Source organism: Oncorhynchus tshawytscha, linkage group LG03, assembly GCF_018296145.1.
Source record: "Oncorhynchus tshawytscha isolate Ot180627B linkage group LG03, Otsh_v2.0, whole genome shotgun sequence".
Classification (NCBI taxonomy): domain Eukaryota; kingdom Metazoa; phylum Chordata; class Actinopteri; order Salmoniformes; family Salmonidae; genus Oncorhynchus; species Oncorhynchus tshawytscha.
Genome location: NC_056431.1, coordinates 10,345,852 through 10,362,851, shown reverse-complemented (window position 1 = coordinate 10,362,851; position 17,000 = coordinate 10,345,852). Strand labels below are relative to the sequence as shown.

Genomic DNA, 17,000 nt, shown 5'->3' with positions numbered 1-17,000 from the left:
TTCAACGGTCGGTTTATTTAAGAATCAAGATGGTATTGGAGCCCCATCTTGTGACCAATTTATGAACTATCCCACCTCACCTCAGTAAATGCTTTCATTGCCTGGGCTGGAGGACAGGAAAGGTGAGTGCCAGGCAAATATGTCAAGCCATTTGGTTTATTTTAAAAACTTTGCATTGGTTTGAATCCACTGCTTCAAAATAAGCCACTTTAATGTACAAACATTTTGATTTTATATTTAAAAAAAATAATGGTTTGCTGTATGAATAACAGAGGCTACCCGGAAATACATAATTGCCATTGGAAGTAGTTTCCACAATAGCATATACATAAATGAGATCACCAATCTCACATTTCAGACATCCGAGATGCATAGGAGCCATACCAACTAAGAAAATCTGAGTGATGTTCAGAAATTATTTACAAATTAAAATGTTAAAATAAAAAAAATGGAGATCAGTAAATTCTAAACTTCATACGGGCATGGTTCATGTCTAACCATTGCAACCAGGGCCAGTGCCATGTACAGTGTTTCGTAGCCTAGTTTAACCATGTTCCATGAGTAAAATTACATCCCTACTCTGTGGTAATTGAAAACATGTCAGATAGCTGGATGAGTGGCCTGGCAACTGTATTAGGCCATCAGTGTGATTCTCATACACTCCCAGTCAAAAAACACTTGCACATACACAAGGGAAACATTGTCTATCTCAGTCCCAGTTTCTTTTTCTCCTTCTGTTTCTTGCGTACAACTTCCATGTTCCTGTCCTTCCACATGCTCTTTCTCAGTTTGATGGGTCTGCTGCCCACATACTTCCCTGTGAAAAAAAAAAAGTTTATGATCAGTTGAGAATTGAACTGGTGCCACCACACAGGTAGGTGTTAGGAAAGGAGAAGTCATTCTCAACACACATAACTGCTCACCATTCATCTCTCTCATGGTGTGGATGTAATCATTAGGGTCCTTAAAGCTGACAAAGCTGTAGCCCTTGGCAGTGCATTTGTCACCTTCCTTAGCTTTCTACCTATACTTTCTTGCTAAATTATGCAGCTAATCCTGTGTTTGCATGAAAAAAGAAAAGTCCATGTTCCCACAAGATATGACTTACTACAGAGCCTCAGAATTAAAAGATCCAGATCAGGAGTTACTCCCCATTTTAAAATGACATCTTGGGGTTGGACACAAAACTTGTTGGCCATTTCACACATACTATTGCTCACCGTTCATCTCTCTCATGGCGCGGACGTAGTCATTGGGGTCCTTGAAGCTGACAAAGCCATAGCCCTTGGTCTTGCCAGTGCGTTTGTCCCGCACCACCTTGGCTTTCAGATAGGAGGGGTAGCGGCTGAATGCCCTTGCCAGGATGTCGTCGTTCACCTCATTGCCAAGGTCTCCACAGAAGATTCTGAAATCATCTGGATGGAGGAGGAAAGTCAGATGAGGTGTGATGCTGAGCAAAGAGGGAGGGACAAAAAGGGAATGGGACAGTCGCCTATTTGTAGTGAAAACAAAAATGATACTATTCTATATACAGGTAAGTAGGTAGCTGCTTTTAGCAATGCTAGTATTTTACACACTAGTGTTGCTGGGAATTAGCTTGCGAAAGAAATACAATTCAACGTACTCTGTTAATTGTCCTTATGCAGGGGGGAATTTGAGGAAGAAAAAAAAGCAGGGACTTATTTAACTGATCCACCTATCAAAATTCTGTCGAACTATACATTCCTATAGATGTTAATGGAAGATATAATTAAACAGGATTTCCAAACGTGGGTCTGTTGTAGACCCTGCAGTTCCTCAGAGGCCTCATTGCCTGCATCCGTAATGGGTCTGTGGTCAAACGCCCACCCCTCATCACTGTCAAACGCTCCCTAAAACACTTCAGCGAGCAGGCCTTTCTAATCGACCTGGCCCGGGTATCCTGGAAGGATATTGACCTCATCCCGTCAGTAGAGGATGACTGGTTATTCTTTAAAAGTGCCTTCCTCACAATCTTCAATAAGCATGCCACATTCAAAACATTTAGAACCAGGAAGAGATATAGCCCTTGGTTCTCTCCAGACCTGACTGCCCTTGACCAGCACAAAAACATCCTGTGCCGTTCTGCATTAGCATCGAATAAACCCAGTGACATGCAACTTTTCAGGTAAGTTAGGAACCAATATACACAGGCAGTTGAAAAAGCTAGCCTTAGCTTTCCTAAGCAGAAATTTTCATCCTGTAGCACAAACTCAAAAAAGTTCTGGGACACTGTAAAGTCCATGGAGAATAAGAGCACCTCATCCTAGCTGCCCACTGCACTGAGGCTAGGAAACACTGTCACCACTGATAAAAACACTATAATTGAGAATTTCAATAAGCATTTTCCCACCTGGCTACCCCTACCCCGATCAACAGTCCTGCATGCCCCACAGCAACTCGCCCAAGCCTCCCCCATTTCTCCTTCACACAAATCCAGATAGCTGATGTTCTGAAAGAGCTGCAAAACCTGGACCCCTACAACTCAGCCGGGCTAGACAATCTGGAACCTCTCTTTCTAAAATTATCTGCCGAAATTGTTGCAACCCCTATTACTAGCCTGTTCAACCGCTCTTTCGTATCGTCTGAGATCCGCAAAGATTGGAAAGCTGCCTCGATCATCCCCCTCTTCAAAGGGGGAGACACTCTAGACCCAAACTGCTATAGACGTATATCCTACCCTGCATTTCTAAGGTCTTCGAAAGCCAAGTTAACAAACAGATTACAGACAATTTCGAATCCCACCGTACCTTCTCCGCTATGCAATCTGGTTTCAGGGCTGGTCATGGGTGCACCTCAGTCACGCTCTAGGTCCTAAACGACATAACCGCCATCGATAAGAGACATTACTGTGCAGCCGTATTCATCGACCTGGCCAAGGCTTTCGACTCTGTCAATCACCACATCCTCATCGGCAGACTAAACAGCCTTGGTTTCTCATATGATTTTCCCTCACCTGGTTCACCAACTACTTCTCTGATAGAGTTCAGTGTGTCAAATCGGAGGGCCTGTTATCCAGACCTCTAGCAGTCTCTATGGGGGTGCCACAGGTTTCAATTCTCGGGCCGACTCTCTTCTCTGTATACATCAATGATGTGATTCTCTGATCCACCTCTAAGCAGACGACACCATTCTGTAAACCTCTGGCCCTTCTTTGGACACCGTGTTAACTAACCTCCAGACGAGCTTCAATGCCATACAACTCTCCTTCCGTGGCCTCCAACTGCTCTTAAATGGAAGTATAACTTGCATGCATGCTTAAATGCATGCTATTCAACCGATCGCTGCCCGCACCTGCCCGCCTGTCCAGCATCACTACACTGGACGGTTCTGACTTAGAATATGTGGACAACTACAAATACCTAGATGTCTGGTTAGACTGTAAACTCTCCTTCCAGACTCGCATTAAGCATCGCCAATCGAAAATTAAATCTAGAATCGGCTTCCTATTTCGCAAAAAAAAACATCCTTCACTCATGCTGCCAAACATACCCTCGTAAAACTGACCATCCTACCGATCCTCGACTTCGGTGATGTCATTTACAAAATAGCCTCCAACACTCTACTCAACAAATTGGATGCAGTCTATCACAGTGCCATCCGTTTTGTCACCAAAGCCTCATATACTACCCACCACTGTGACCTGTATGCTCTCGTTGGCTGGCCCTCGCTTCATATTCGTCACCAAACCCACTGGCTCCAGGTCATCTACAAGTCTTTGCTAGGTAAAGCCCCGCCTTATCTCAGCTCACTGGTCACCATAGCAGCACACACCCGTAGCACGCACTCCAGCAGGTATATCTCACGGGCCCCCCCAAAGCCAATTCCTCCTTTGCCGCCTTTCCTTTCAGTTCTCTGCTGCCAATGACTGGAACGAACTGCAAAAATCACTGAAGCTAGAGACTCATATCTCCCTCATTAGCTTTAAGCACCAGCTGTCAGAGCAGCTCACAGATAACTGCACCTGTACATAGCCCATCTGTAAATAGCCCATCCAACTACCTCATCCCCATACTGTATTTATTTATTTATTTATCTTGCTCCTTTGCACCCCAGTATCTCTACTTGCACATTCATCTTCTGCACATCTACCATTCCAGTGTTTAATTGCTATATTGTAATTACTTCGCCACCATGACCTATTTATTGCCTTACCTCCCTTATCCTAACTCATTTGCACACACTGTATATAGACTTTTTCTACTGTATTATTGAATATATGTTTGTTTATTCCATGTGTAACTCTGTGTTGTTGTATGTGTCAAACTGCTTTGCTTTATCTTGGCCAGGTCACCGTTGTAAATGAGAACTTGTTCTCAACTAGCCTACCTGATTAAATAATTAAATAAGAGGTCAGTTCTTCTACTTACCTCATGTCAAAATAAGTCCCCCCCCCACAAGATCTTGCTTTTTTTGTTGCAGGTATGGCGCACGCGCAGGACTTTTATTTTGACATGAAGTAAGCGGGTCTACAACAGACCAACATTTGGAAAGTCTTTAATTTATGTTCTATTATATGTTTTTTTTCTCAATTTCCCCCTTGCATAAGGACCAACCCTATGGACAATTGACAGAGTAAGTTGAAATTGAAGTTGATTGAACTTCTGGAATTCGGCGGGCTATTCAGTTTTTTTGCACGCTACTTCCCTGCAACGCTAGTGTGTAAATACTAGAGTTGCTAAAAAAGAAATTGAACTAGGAATTAATCATCTCAGTGTAATCTGAAATCATTAGCCATCTTACCCGAGTCCCACTCCAGTAGACTCTGGTCCTCCCAGCTGGTGCCTGCGGCTGTACGGATACACTTCTTCGCCTTCTCTTGCTTACCCTTCTTCTTCTCCTCTGCTGTGCTATCCACTGGCTGCAGAGAAACACAAGATTCTAGAGTCAGACATATTCTAGAGATTGCTGCAATACTGGCCCTTTGTAAGGTTTGGGTCAAGTCTATACCAACTGAATTGTACAAGCATTTTGGATACAGAAAAGTTTAAACCCTTTAACTAGGGCCAGGGCTGATAAACAAGACAGAGTGTTCTGTACCTCAGTGTGGACGGGCTCGGGCTCTGGCATGCTGGGTCCGATAACGTTGTCATCTGAGGCGGCCAGGCTGGCCTCCTTCTTAGCCTCCAGCAGTCCGGCGGCCATCACCGCTGCCTGCTGCTCTGCTACAGACGCTGCCAGCTCCTCCTGATGAAGTCAGAAAAAAACAAATCAGAGATATGATGATAGATGAGATTCAGTGTGAATTTGCAGCAAACAGCAGCAGACTTGGAAAGTATGTGGAATGCAAATGTTAAGTAGTCGCTGAATTTCTTTTGAATGCAAAGGGCATTCAACTAAAAAGAGTAGAAGTGAGTGAGCTTACCATGCGAGCCTTTCTTTGGGCATGGATGTCTGGTATCTTGGGTCCGGAGGGAGCCGTGTAGACAGTGGGGGCCGCAGAGATGATGGAGGGGGTGAGCTTGGGAGGGGCCTGGGTCATAGACCGTGAGGGTGCAGACACCATGGAGTGTCCCATGGATGTACCATGTGTCGATCCCACCTGTAGATGGTAAGATATGGTAACAGCATATAGAGAAATGGAGATAATGAAGCACAACAGAACGGGGTAAGATTGACCAAGCTTGTTCACATTCCTAATTGAAGACACAGTTAACGCTGAATTTCCTTAAAGGCCTTCCAAATCAAAATCAAATTTATTTATATAGCCCTTCGTACATCAGCTGATATCTCAAAGTGCTGTACAGAAACCCAGCCTAAAACCCCAAACAGCAAGCAATGCAGGTGTAGAAGCACGGTGGCTAGGAAAAACTCCCTAGAAAGGCCAAAACCTAGGAAGAAACCTAGAGAGGAACCAGGCTATGTGGGGTGGCCAGTCCTCTTCTGGCTGTGCCGGGTGGAGATTATAACAGAACATGTCCAAGATGTTCAAATGTTCATAAATGACCAGCATGGTCGTATAATAATAAGGCAGAACAGTTGAAACTGGAGCAGCAGCACGGCCAGGTGGACTGGGGACAGCAAGGAGTCACATTGTCAGGTAGTCCTGGGGCATGGTCCTAGGGCTCAGGTCCTCCTCCGAGAGAGAGAGAATTAGAGAACGCACACTTAGATTCACACAGGACACCGAATAGGACAGGAGAGGTACTCCAGATATAACAAACTGACCCTAGCCCCCCGACACATTAACTACTGCAGCATAAATACTGGAGGCTGAGACAGGAGGGGTCAGGAGACACTGTGGCCCCATCCGAGGACACCCCAGACAGGGCCAAACAGGAAGGATATAACCCCACCCACTTTGCCAAAGCACAGCCCCCACACCACTAGAGGGATATCTTCAACCACCAACTTACCATCCTGAGACAAGGCTGAGTATAGCCCACAAAGAACTCCGCCATGGCACAACCCAAGGGGGGCGCCATCCCAGACAGGATGACCACATCAGTGAATCAACCCACTCAGGTGACGCACCCCTTCCAGGGACGGCAAGAGAGAGCCCCAGTAAGCCAGTGACTCAGCCCCTGTAATAGGGTTAGAGGCAGAGAATCCCAGTGGGAAGAGGGGAACCGGCCAGGCAGAGACAGCAAGGGCGGTTCGTTGCTCCAGAGCCTTTCCGTTCACCTTCCCACTCCTGGGCCAGACTACACTCAATCATATGACCCACTGAAGAGATGAGTCTTCAGTAATGACTTAAAGGTTGAGACCGAGTTTGCGTCTCTGACATGGGTAGGCAGACCGTTCCATAAAAATGGAGCTCTATAGGAGAAAGCCCTGCCTCCAGCTGTTTGCTTAGAAATTCTAGGGACAATTAGGAGGCCTGCGTCTTGTGACCGTAGCGTACGTGTAGGTATGTACGGCAGGACCAAATCAGAGAGATAGGTAGGAGCAAGCCCATGTAATGCTTTGTAGGTTAGCAGTAAAACCTTGAAATCAGCCCTTGCTTTGACAGGAAGCCAGTGTAGAGAGGCTAGCACTGGAGTAATATGATCAAATTTTTTGGTTCTAGTCAGAATTCGAGCAGCCATATTTAGTACTAACTGAAGTTTATTTAGTGCTTTATCCGGGTAGCCGGAAAGTAGAGCATTGCAGTAGTCTAACCTAGAAGTGACAAAAGCATGGATTAATTTTTCTGCATCATTTTTAGACAGAAAGTTTCTGATTTTTGCAATGTTACGTAGATGGAAAAAAGCTGTCCTTGAAATGGTCTTGATATGTTCTTCAAAAGAGAGATCAGGGTCCAGAGTAACGCTGAGGTCCTTCACAGTTTTATTTGTGACGACTGTACAACCATTAAGATTAATTGTCAGATTCAACAGAAGATCTCTTTGTTTCTTGGGACCTATAACAAGCATCTCTGTTTTGTCCGAGTTTCAAAGTAGAAAGTTTGCAGCCATCCACTTCCTTATGTCTGAAACACATGCTTCTAGCAAGGGCAATATTGGGGCTTCACCATGTTTCATTGAAATGTACAGCTGTGTGTCATCCGCATAGCAGTGAAAGTTAACATTATGTTTTCGAATAACATCCCCAAGAGGTAAAATATATAGTGAAAACAATAGTGGTCCCAAAACGGAACCTTGAGGAACACCGAAATTTACAGTTGATTTGTCAGAGGACAAACCATTCACAGAGACAAACTGATATCTTTCCGACAGATAAGATCTAAACCAGGCCAGAACATGTCCGTGTAGACCAATTTGGGTTTCCAATCTCTCCAAAAGAATGTGGTGATCGATGGTATCAAAAGCAGCACTAAGGTCTAGGAGCACGAGGACAGATGCAGAGCCTCGGTCCGATGCCATTAAAATGTCATTTACCACCTTCACAAGTGCCGTCTCAGTGCTATGATGGGGTCTAAAACCAGACTGAAGCATTTCGTATACATTGTTTGTCTTCAGGAAGGCAGTAAGTTGCTGCGCAACAGCCTTTTCTAAAATTTTTGAGAGGAATGGAAGATTCAATATAGGCCGATAGTTTTTTATATTTTCTGGGTCAAGGTTTGGCTTTTTCAAGAGAGGCTTTATTACTGCCACTTTTAGTGAGTTTGGTACACATCCGGTGGATAGAGAGCCGTTTATTATGTTCAACATAGAAGGGCCAAGCACAGGAAGCAGCTCTTTCAGTAGTTTAGTTGGAATAGGGTCCAGTATGCAGCTTGAAGGTTTAGAGGCCATGATTATTTTCATCATTGTGTCAAGAGATATAGTACTAAAACACTTGAGCGTCTCTCTTGATCCTAGGTCCTGGGAGAGTTGTGCAGACTCAGGACAACTGAGCTTTGAAGGAATACGCAGATTTAAAGAGGAGTCCGTAATTTGCTTTCTAATAATCATAATCTTTTCCTCAAAGAAGTTCATGAATTTATCACTGCTAAAGTGAAAGTCATCCTCTCTTGGGGAATGCTGCTTTTTAGTTAGCTTTGCGACAGTATCAAAAAGGAATTTCGGATTGTTCTTATTTTCCTCAATTAAGTTCGAAAAATAGGATGATCGAGCAGCAGTAAGGGCTCTACGGTACTGCACGGTACTGTCTTTCCAAGCTAGTCGGAAGACTTCCAGTTTGGTGTGGCGCCATTTCCGTTCCAATTTTCTGAAGCTTGCTTCAGAGCTCGGGTATTTTCTGTGTACCAGGGAGCTAGTTTCTTATGAGAAATGTTTTTAGTTTTTAGGGGTGCAACTGCATCTAGGGTATTGCGCAAGGTTAAATTGAGTTCCTCAGTTAGGTGGTTAACTGATTTTTGTCCTCTGGCGTCCTTGGGTAGACAGAGGGAATCTGGAAGGACATCAAGGAATCTTTGTGTTGTCTGTGAATTTATAGCACGACTTTTGATGTTCCTTGGTTGGGGTCTGAGCAGATTATTTGTTGCAATTGCAAACGTAATAAAATAGTGGTCCGATAGTCCAGGATTATGAGGAAAAACATTAAGATCCACAACATTTATTCCATGGAACAAAACTAGGTCCAGCGTATGACTGTGACAGTGAGTGGGTCCAGAGACATGGGACAAAACTAGGTCCAGCGTATGACTGTGACAGTGAGTGGGTCCAGAGACATGTTGGACAAAACCCACTGAGTCGATGATGGCTCCGAAAGCCTTTTGGAGTGGGTCTGTGGACTTTTCCATGTGAATATTAAAGTCACCAAAGATTAGAATATTATCTGCTATGACTACAAGGTCCGATAGGAATTCAGGGAACTCAGTGAGGAACGCCGTATATGGCCCAGGAGGCCTGTAAACAGTAGCTATAAAAAGTGATTGAGTAGGCTGCATAGATTTCATGACTAGAAGCTCAAAAGACGAAAACGTCTTTTTTTTGTTTGTAAATTGAAATTTGCTATCGTAAATGTTAGCAACACCTCCGCCTTTGCGGGATGCACGGGGATATGTTCACTAGTGTAGCCAGGAGGTGAGGCCTCATTTAACACAGTAAATTCATCAGGCTTAAGCCATGTTTCAGCCAGGCCAATCACATCAAGATTATGGTCAGTGATTAGTTCATTGACTATAATTGCCTTTGAAGTAAGGGATCTAACATTAAGTAGCCCTATTTTGAGATGTGAGGTATCATGATCTCTTTCAATAATGACAGGAATGGAGGTGGTCTTTATCCTAGTGAGATTGCTAAGGCGAACACCGCCATGTTTAGTTTTGCCCAACCTAGGTCGAGGCACAGACACGGTCTCAATGGTGATAGCTGAGCTGACTACACTGCCTGTGCTAGTGGCAGACTCCACTATGCTAGCAGGCTGGCTAACAGCCTGCTGCCTGGCCTGCACCCTATTTCATTGTGGATCTAGAGGAGTTAGAGCCCTGTCTATGTTGGTAGATAAGATGAGAGCACCCCTCCAGCTAGGATGGAGTCCGTCACTCCTCAGCAGGTCAGGCTTGGTCCTGTTTGTGGGTGAGTCCCAGAAAGAGGGCCAATTATCTACAAATTCTAACTTTTGGGAGGGGCAGAAAACAGTTTTCAACCAGCGATTGAGTTGATTCGTTTTAAGTCTAATACTGCGGGTAATGGAGTCGCCAATGACTAGAGTTTTCAATTTGTCAGAGCTAATGGTGGGAAGCTTCGGCGTCTCAGACCCCGTAACGAGAGGAGTAGAGACCAGAGAAGACTCGGCCTCTGACTCCGACTCGCTGCTTAATGGGGAAAACCGGTTGAAAGTTTCTGTCGGCTGAATAAGCGACACCGGTTGAGCGTTCCTACAGCATTTCCTTCCAGAAACCGTGAGAAAGTTGTCCGGCTGCGGGGACTGTGCCAGGGGATTTCTAAAACTATCTGTACTTACTGGTGGCACAGACGCTATTTCATCCTTTCCTACACTGAAATTACCCTTGCCTAACGATTGCGTCTGAAGCTGGGCTTGTAGCACAGCTATCGTCGCCGTAAGGCGAGTACAGCGTCTGCAATTAGAAGGCATCATGTTAATGTTACTACTTAGCTTCGGCTGTTGGAGGTCCTGACGAATCGTGTCCAGATAAAGCGTCCGGAGTGAAAAAGTTGAGGAAAAAAAATATATATATATAAACGGTAATTAAAAAGTAAAAACCGTAAAGTTGTCAGGTAGCAAAATAGGTTTTGTTGCCAAAATAGGTTGGCAACAAAACGCACAGCAATTCGAAAACAAGTCTGCAAGTTGTGACCGGAAATGATTAATTATGTTTGTCAGAGGTGTGGTCAGTATGTATTGTGAATTAGATCCCACACCTTCCCACAACGTACGTCGGATTCAGTCTTCTTCGATTATTACATGTCACACTGTGCGATCTTACCGAATTTAAATCTTTATCAACCTGGCTAGATTGTACGATTTGATTCAGTACTGTCGACACGTTCTGTGATTGGCTTGCGAGGCTACGTCAGCTGATGTATGCTGTCAACAGCAGCAGTGTATTCGATCTGCACCTGAGCCAGCACAAGCCTCCCTCTGCTTATGAGTGAGTGAAGTCAGTTCGGAAAAAACTGTATGCATCTTAGAAATAGTTTTATATGCAAACTTGATATGTCTGTGATAAAATAATGTATATGTTGAAAGATAATGATAAAATAATTCCACTCTGAAACCTTATCTGTATGAAATTGATTAGAATCATAAAATTCTAATCTGATGATGTGTGTAGTTTTAGTCAGAATTAGATGAAACAATGTATCTGTATAGTGGAAAAACACAGACTGTCTGAGTAAGGCGTAGCTTAGGATTTGAACTTGTATGTGTGTGCCGAAGAAAAAAAACGAGAACAGTTCAACTGTGTTTGGACCGACCTGGCTAGGCCTCTGAGGAATTTATGATGGCATAGGGAGTACTTCTCAAGGTTTCCCTAATCTCGGGGGAATGGAACTGTCGGCTGGGTGGTGATACACAGTGGTGAGAACTCTGGAGAAAGATAAAACTCACCTACTGTTTGTATGGAAGTATGTGCGTAGGATACCTACTGTTTGTATGGAAGTATGTGCATAGGATACCTACTGTTTGTATGGAAGTATGTGCGTAGGATACCTACTGTTTGTATGGAAGTATGTGCGCAGCTATAAAGTGGATGTCTTTGGATAATAGTACAGTTTATTCAGAGAACGTTCAAAAGTCTATCTTTTTGTATAAGCTGAGTCTTTGACTAATTATTATTAAACCCATGGTCTTACAGATCTCGGGGATTGGTCAGAGCTATTGATTGTCAGTTATTATCATTGGGATTGAAAATTCTCGTGAAAACTCAGAATCAAACACGCTTCCCAAAAATAACATGGCCGCTGTGGTAGAACGTTTATTTTGATTGCTGATTGTGCATTTATCAAAATCCTATCAGGTAGCCCGATTTCAGATGTCAACATTTTCAGATGTAGCCTAAACAAGATTAGGGAAATTGTTCTTCTTGCAAAGCATTTAAATCAAACTATTACATGGACAGTGAAGCATGTTTTCTTATTTTGGTTCTAAAATCCAAAAGTTTGGATTTGAAATCAAACAATGACTATGGAGGTTAAAGTGCAGACTGCCAGCTTAAATTTGAGGTTATTGGGTGAACAATTGAGAAATTACCACTTTTTTGTACATAGTCACCCCATTTCAGGGGAGCAAAAGTGTTGGGACAAATTCACTTGTGTGTTAAAGTATCAAAAGTTACGTATTTGTTCCCATATTAATATCACGCAATGACTATATCAAGCTTCTGACAAAAATTTGTTGGATGCATTTGGTCTTTGTTTTGGTTGTTTCAGATTAGGTTGTGCCCAATAAACATTTATGGTAAATATGTAGTGGGTCATTTTAGAGCCACGTTTATTATAAATAAGAATAGAATGTTTCTACATACTTTAATGTGGATGCTACCATGATTACGAATCATCCTGAATGAATCGTGAATAATGATGAGTGAGAAAGTTAGACGCACAAATACCATACTTCCAAGACTAACCTCTCACCTTTACAATAACGGGAGGTTAGCATTTCTCTCTCACTTCTTATTCACAATTCAGGACTTTCTGTAATCATGATAGCATCCATATTCATGGGCACTCACTGTATATTAATCTGACTATTCACAATAATCATACTGTTGTGTGCATACTCAGTGCCGGCCGTGTTCCTATTGGTAAGTCACCGGGATCGGCTCGTGACACCAGCCACACACACTACATGATAAAGGCTCAACATTTCTGACACTGCCAGAACTTTGTCTGAGCCTATGACTGCATGTAGTGGTACTCAAATCGGCAGACCTAGACCATGTCACACTGAACGTGCAAAGAAAATCGTCTACGACCTAAGAATTTTCCAACACTGTGGAAATGTTGTCTGGGAGGGCCAAATCGTGGCATAAGATGGCTAAAATCGTACAGTCTGTGTGGGCCTTTAGGGAGAACATTGATATTCGTTGTCCTAAAAGCCTCGGAGGAAGAAAAAGGCACTGTAGCAACTAACCGGGGGTCCTCCTGAGCTCATATGCCCCATTGGGTCCATGGGATGCTGTGGGGGTCCTTGCATGGGGGGTGCCATCATCATGGGCGGGGGAGGAGGAGGGCGTGGCAGTGGGGGAGCCATCATACCCTGTGGAGGGGGACCACGCATCATAGGCATCCTTGGACCCCCTGACAGAGAGATTTGAAATTAGCTTCCCAATACATTGTTTTTAATTTGAAGACTAAATTGCCGTAGAGATTTGATCCCATTTCTTTTTTAATTTAGCTAGCACTGAGGTGAAGTCAACAACAGTAGAGATAGATTACCTGGTCTCTGCAGGATGTGCGGCATAAACGCTGGTCTCATCATTGGCGGTGGTCTGACACCTGGGGTTATAGCTGAAGAGCAGAAAAAAAAGACCAGCATAAACTGAAGAGACCTGTAGACGTGGTGGTGTAAATGATCAACATTGTTTTTGGGTAAAATAGGTATTTTAAGTATGTCTAGTAATGTACTATGTGGTCCTCTGTAGCTCAGCTGGTAGAGCAAGGTGCTGGCAATGCCAGGATAGTGGGTTTGATTCCCGGGACCACCCATAATGAAAAATGTATTCACGCATGACTAAGTCGCTTTGGATAAATGCGTCTGCTAAATGGCATATACAGTGCATTCGGAAAGTATTCAGAACCCTTGACTTTTTACACATTTTATTACGTTACAGCCTTATTCTAAAATGGATTAAAAATAAATCCTCAATCTACACACAATACCCCATAATGACAAAGGAAAAACAGGTTACACGTTTTTTGCAAATGTATATAAAAATATAAAAACTGAAATATCACATTTACATAAGTATTCAGACCGTTCACTCAGTACTTTGTTGAAGCACCTTTCGCAGTGATTACAGCCTTGAGTCTTCTTGGGTATGACACTTCAAGCCTGGCACACCTGTATTTGGGGAGTTTCTCCTGTTCTTCTCTGCAGATCCTCTCAAGCTCTGTCAGGTTGGATGGGGAGCATTGCTGCACAGGGTTCAAGTTCGGGCTCTGGCTGGGCACTCAAGGACATTCAGAGACTTGTCCCGAAGCTACTCCTGCATTGTCTTGGCTGTGTGCTTAGGATCGTTGTCCTGTTGGAAGGTGAACCTTCACCCCAGTCTGAAGTCCTGAGCTCTTTGGAGCAGGTTAGGGATGTTGCCAGGTTTCCTCCAGAAGTGATGCTGAACAAGGCACTTAACCCACTGTTCCTAGGTCGTCATTGAAAATAAGAATTTGTTCTTAACTGACTTGCCTAGTTAAATAAAAGGTACAAAATGTAAAAAATTCAGGCCAAAGAGTTCAGTCTCGGTTTTATCAGACCAGATAATCTTGTTTCTCATGGTTTGAGTCTTTAGGTGGCTTTTGGCAAACTCCAAGTGGGCTATCATGTGCCTTTTACTTCCATCTGGCCACTTTACCATAAAGGCCTGATGGGTGGAATGCTGCAAAGATGGTTATCCTTCTGGAAGATTCTCCCATCTCCATAGAGGAACTGGAGCTCTGTCAGAGTGACCATCGGGTTCTTTGTCACCTTCCTGACCAAGGCCCTTCTCCCCCGATTTAAGAATGATGGAGGCCACTGTGTTCTTGGACCTTCAATGCCGCAGAAATGTTTTTGAACACTTCCCCAGACATGTTCCTTGACACAATCCTGTCTCAGAGCTCTACGGACAATTCCATCAACCTCACGGCTTGGTTTTTGCTCTGACATGCACTGTCAACTGTGGGACCTTATATAGACAAGTGTGTGCCTTTCCAAATCATGTCCAATCAATTGAATTTACCACAGGTGAACTCCAATAAAGTTGTAGAAACATCAAGGACGATCAATGGAAACAGGATGCACCTGAGCTAAATTTCGAGTCTCATAGCAAAGGGTCTGAATGTTTAAGTAAATAAGGTACCAGTTTTTTTTCTACTTAAATTTGCTAAACTTACAAACCTGTTTTCATTTTGTCATTATGGGGTATTGTGTGTATATTGATGAGGGGCAAAAAGTATTAAAACAATTTTAGAATAGGGCTGTAACAAAATTTGGAAAAAGGGTCTGAATACATTGTTTTATGTTAATAAACCTGAATCAAACCATGTCACCTGGGCCTACAAATGCAGGGGGTGGAGGTCCCACGAAAGTGGCAGCCCTTGCATCCAAGGTTTGCTGGACCTGAGAGAGAAAGGGGATTTGAAGGAGTTGGATACATCCGGCTAACACCACATTCTGTTTGCTTTTAGCAGAAGATAGAATGAACGAACTGAAACCTACGATTGATCTTTCCTATATAATGTTCAATCTATCTTTCCTCAAGATCTCTGTACCTGTCGGTAGGTGTTGGTGCCGATGATGGGCCGGATCATAGGAACAGCCATAGGAACACCCATAGGGAGCACCTCCATCACTACAGGGTCTCCTACAGTCATTGCCACTTGACCCCCCAGGACCTCCTGCTCAAACCTGGATCAGAACCAACACAAGAGTTACCAATACATGACGATTGTCATGAGCTATTGTTTGCCTGTCCTGACAGAGAAGAAAGACAATTTCGTAGGGGTTGTTTTGGCATAGTTACCACACACGTCATTGCAATCTTATTGAAGGTAACCGAAGTGTCATGCCTGAACTCTTGTACTCACAGAGCCATTTCAGCCTCCATCTCCTTCAACCGCTCCTCTCCGGATTTCATCGCCATACTTACTGCAAAGACAAACGTTTTGTTGGTAGCCCATTATTTGGTGTTAAACACATCTAGAGAGCTACTGAAAATGTGTACAGTCATCGTTTGGCTAACACCAAAAGCATTGATAGTTGGCATGTTTACGTTATAACTACTGTATTGGCTAGTAACGTGAACTGTTGGCTAATAGTTATCGCTAGTTGTCTGGCTAACGTTAACCAGGATGTCAAAATTTAAAATTCAGCAAGTTAGTACAGAACGTATACGTACAAATCGTTATTACCCTAAATCGTGACGTTCCAAAACTCTTGAATCTTAACTAGCTATTTAAATAAAGCATGAATTGTTGTATTTGTCCGTCCCTACAAACCGAGGCCAACGTTGTCCAAAATAGCTAGTCGCATTATTATGACGTGAGTGTCTTGGTTGCGTTCCATTCCGACGGTGTGGTTGGGTCTGTTCCAGGGTGTCTGATCTTCTTCGTGTGGTTTTCCGGCAGACAAGACACTGTTGAATATTGTTGCCTTTCACAGTTCGGAAAGTGCATTGCACATTTGTTCACAAAAAAAGGGAAATTGCACCACCATCTAACCCTATTTATAAACTGGGTGGTTCGAGCCCTGACTGCTGATTGACTAACAGCCGTGTTATATCAGACCGTATACCACGGGTATGACAAAACATTTATTTTTACTGTCCTAATTATGTTAGTAACCAGTTTAAAATAGCGATAAGGAACCTCAGGGGTTTGTGGTATATGGCCATATCAAAGAACATCCCTTAGCTGTGGTATATTGGCCAAATACCACAGCCCCTCGTGCCTTATTGCTTAAATATATACCACTATCCTCAACGCAACCCACCACCCCTCCCCCACTACTTTGGCCCTCACAGATCCTACACCATGCCGTTGGCCAGGGAGCCTGTGTCCCCTTCTCTAAAAAAACCCTGTAGTTTGTCTGCAGTAAAATCTCTGACACCCAAAAACTTCTCTGCTTGTGCAGAGAACTGTTCAAGTCATTCTGTACAGGCCTACTACTCACAGGGATCCTCTCCCTCATGCTTTGTCCACCATCCTCTACTTTACTCACTGCCTCAGCATAACGCTTTCTGCACTGCTCTTGTAACAGTATAGCTTCCATCCCTCTCCTCGCCCCGAACCAGGGATCCTCTGCACACATAGACAACCGCCACCCTCAAAGCATCGTTACCCATCGCTCCACAAAAGCCACAGCCCTTGCAGACCAAGGGGTACAAGTACTTCTAGGTCTCAGAGTGAGTGACGTCACCGACTGAAACACTATTAGCGCGCACCACCGCTAACTAGCTAGCCATTTCACTTCGGCCACATTTGCATAGACATTAA

General features: G+C 43.7%; 1 protein-coding gene across 3 annotated transcripts; it reads right to left on the bottom strand.

Moving 5' to 3' along the window:
- Positions 1–140: 140 nt before the first annotated feature.
- rbm42 (RNA binding motif protein 42) lies at positions 141–16,181 on the bottom strand. Of its 3 annotated transcripts, none has more exons than XM_024392231.2 (11): positions 15,905–16,181; positions 15,594–15,654; positions 15,279–15,414; positions 15,057–15,126; positions 13,248–13,319; positions 12,943–13,109; positions 5,384–5,560; positions 5,059–5,205; positions 4,762–4,879; positions 1,221–1,415; positions 141–817 (listed from the first exon to the last, which is right to left on the bottom strand). In XM_024392231.2, exons 2-11 carry the CDS (start codon positions 15,647–15,649, stop codon positions 705–707), a joined length of 1,251 nt encoding a protein of 416 aa, XP_024247999.1. In that variant the 5' UTR covers positions 15,650–15,654; positions 15,905–16,181; the 3' UTR covers positions 141–704. The 3 variants fall into 3 exon arrangements, with proteins under 3 accessions (XP_024247999.1, XP_024247990.1, XP_024247994.1); XM_024392222.2 differs by having other exon boundaries at positions 16,005–16,181; XM_024392226.2 differs by having other exon boundaries at positions 15,918–16,180.
- Between the last annotated feature and the right edge of the window lie 819 nt (positions 16,182–17,000).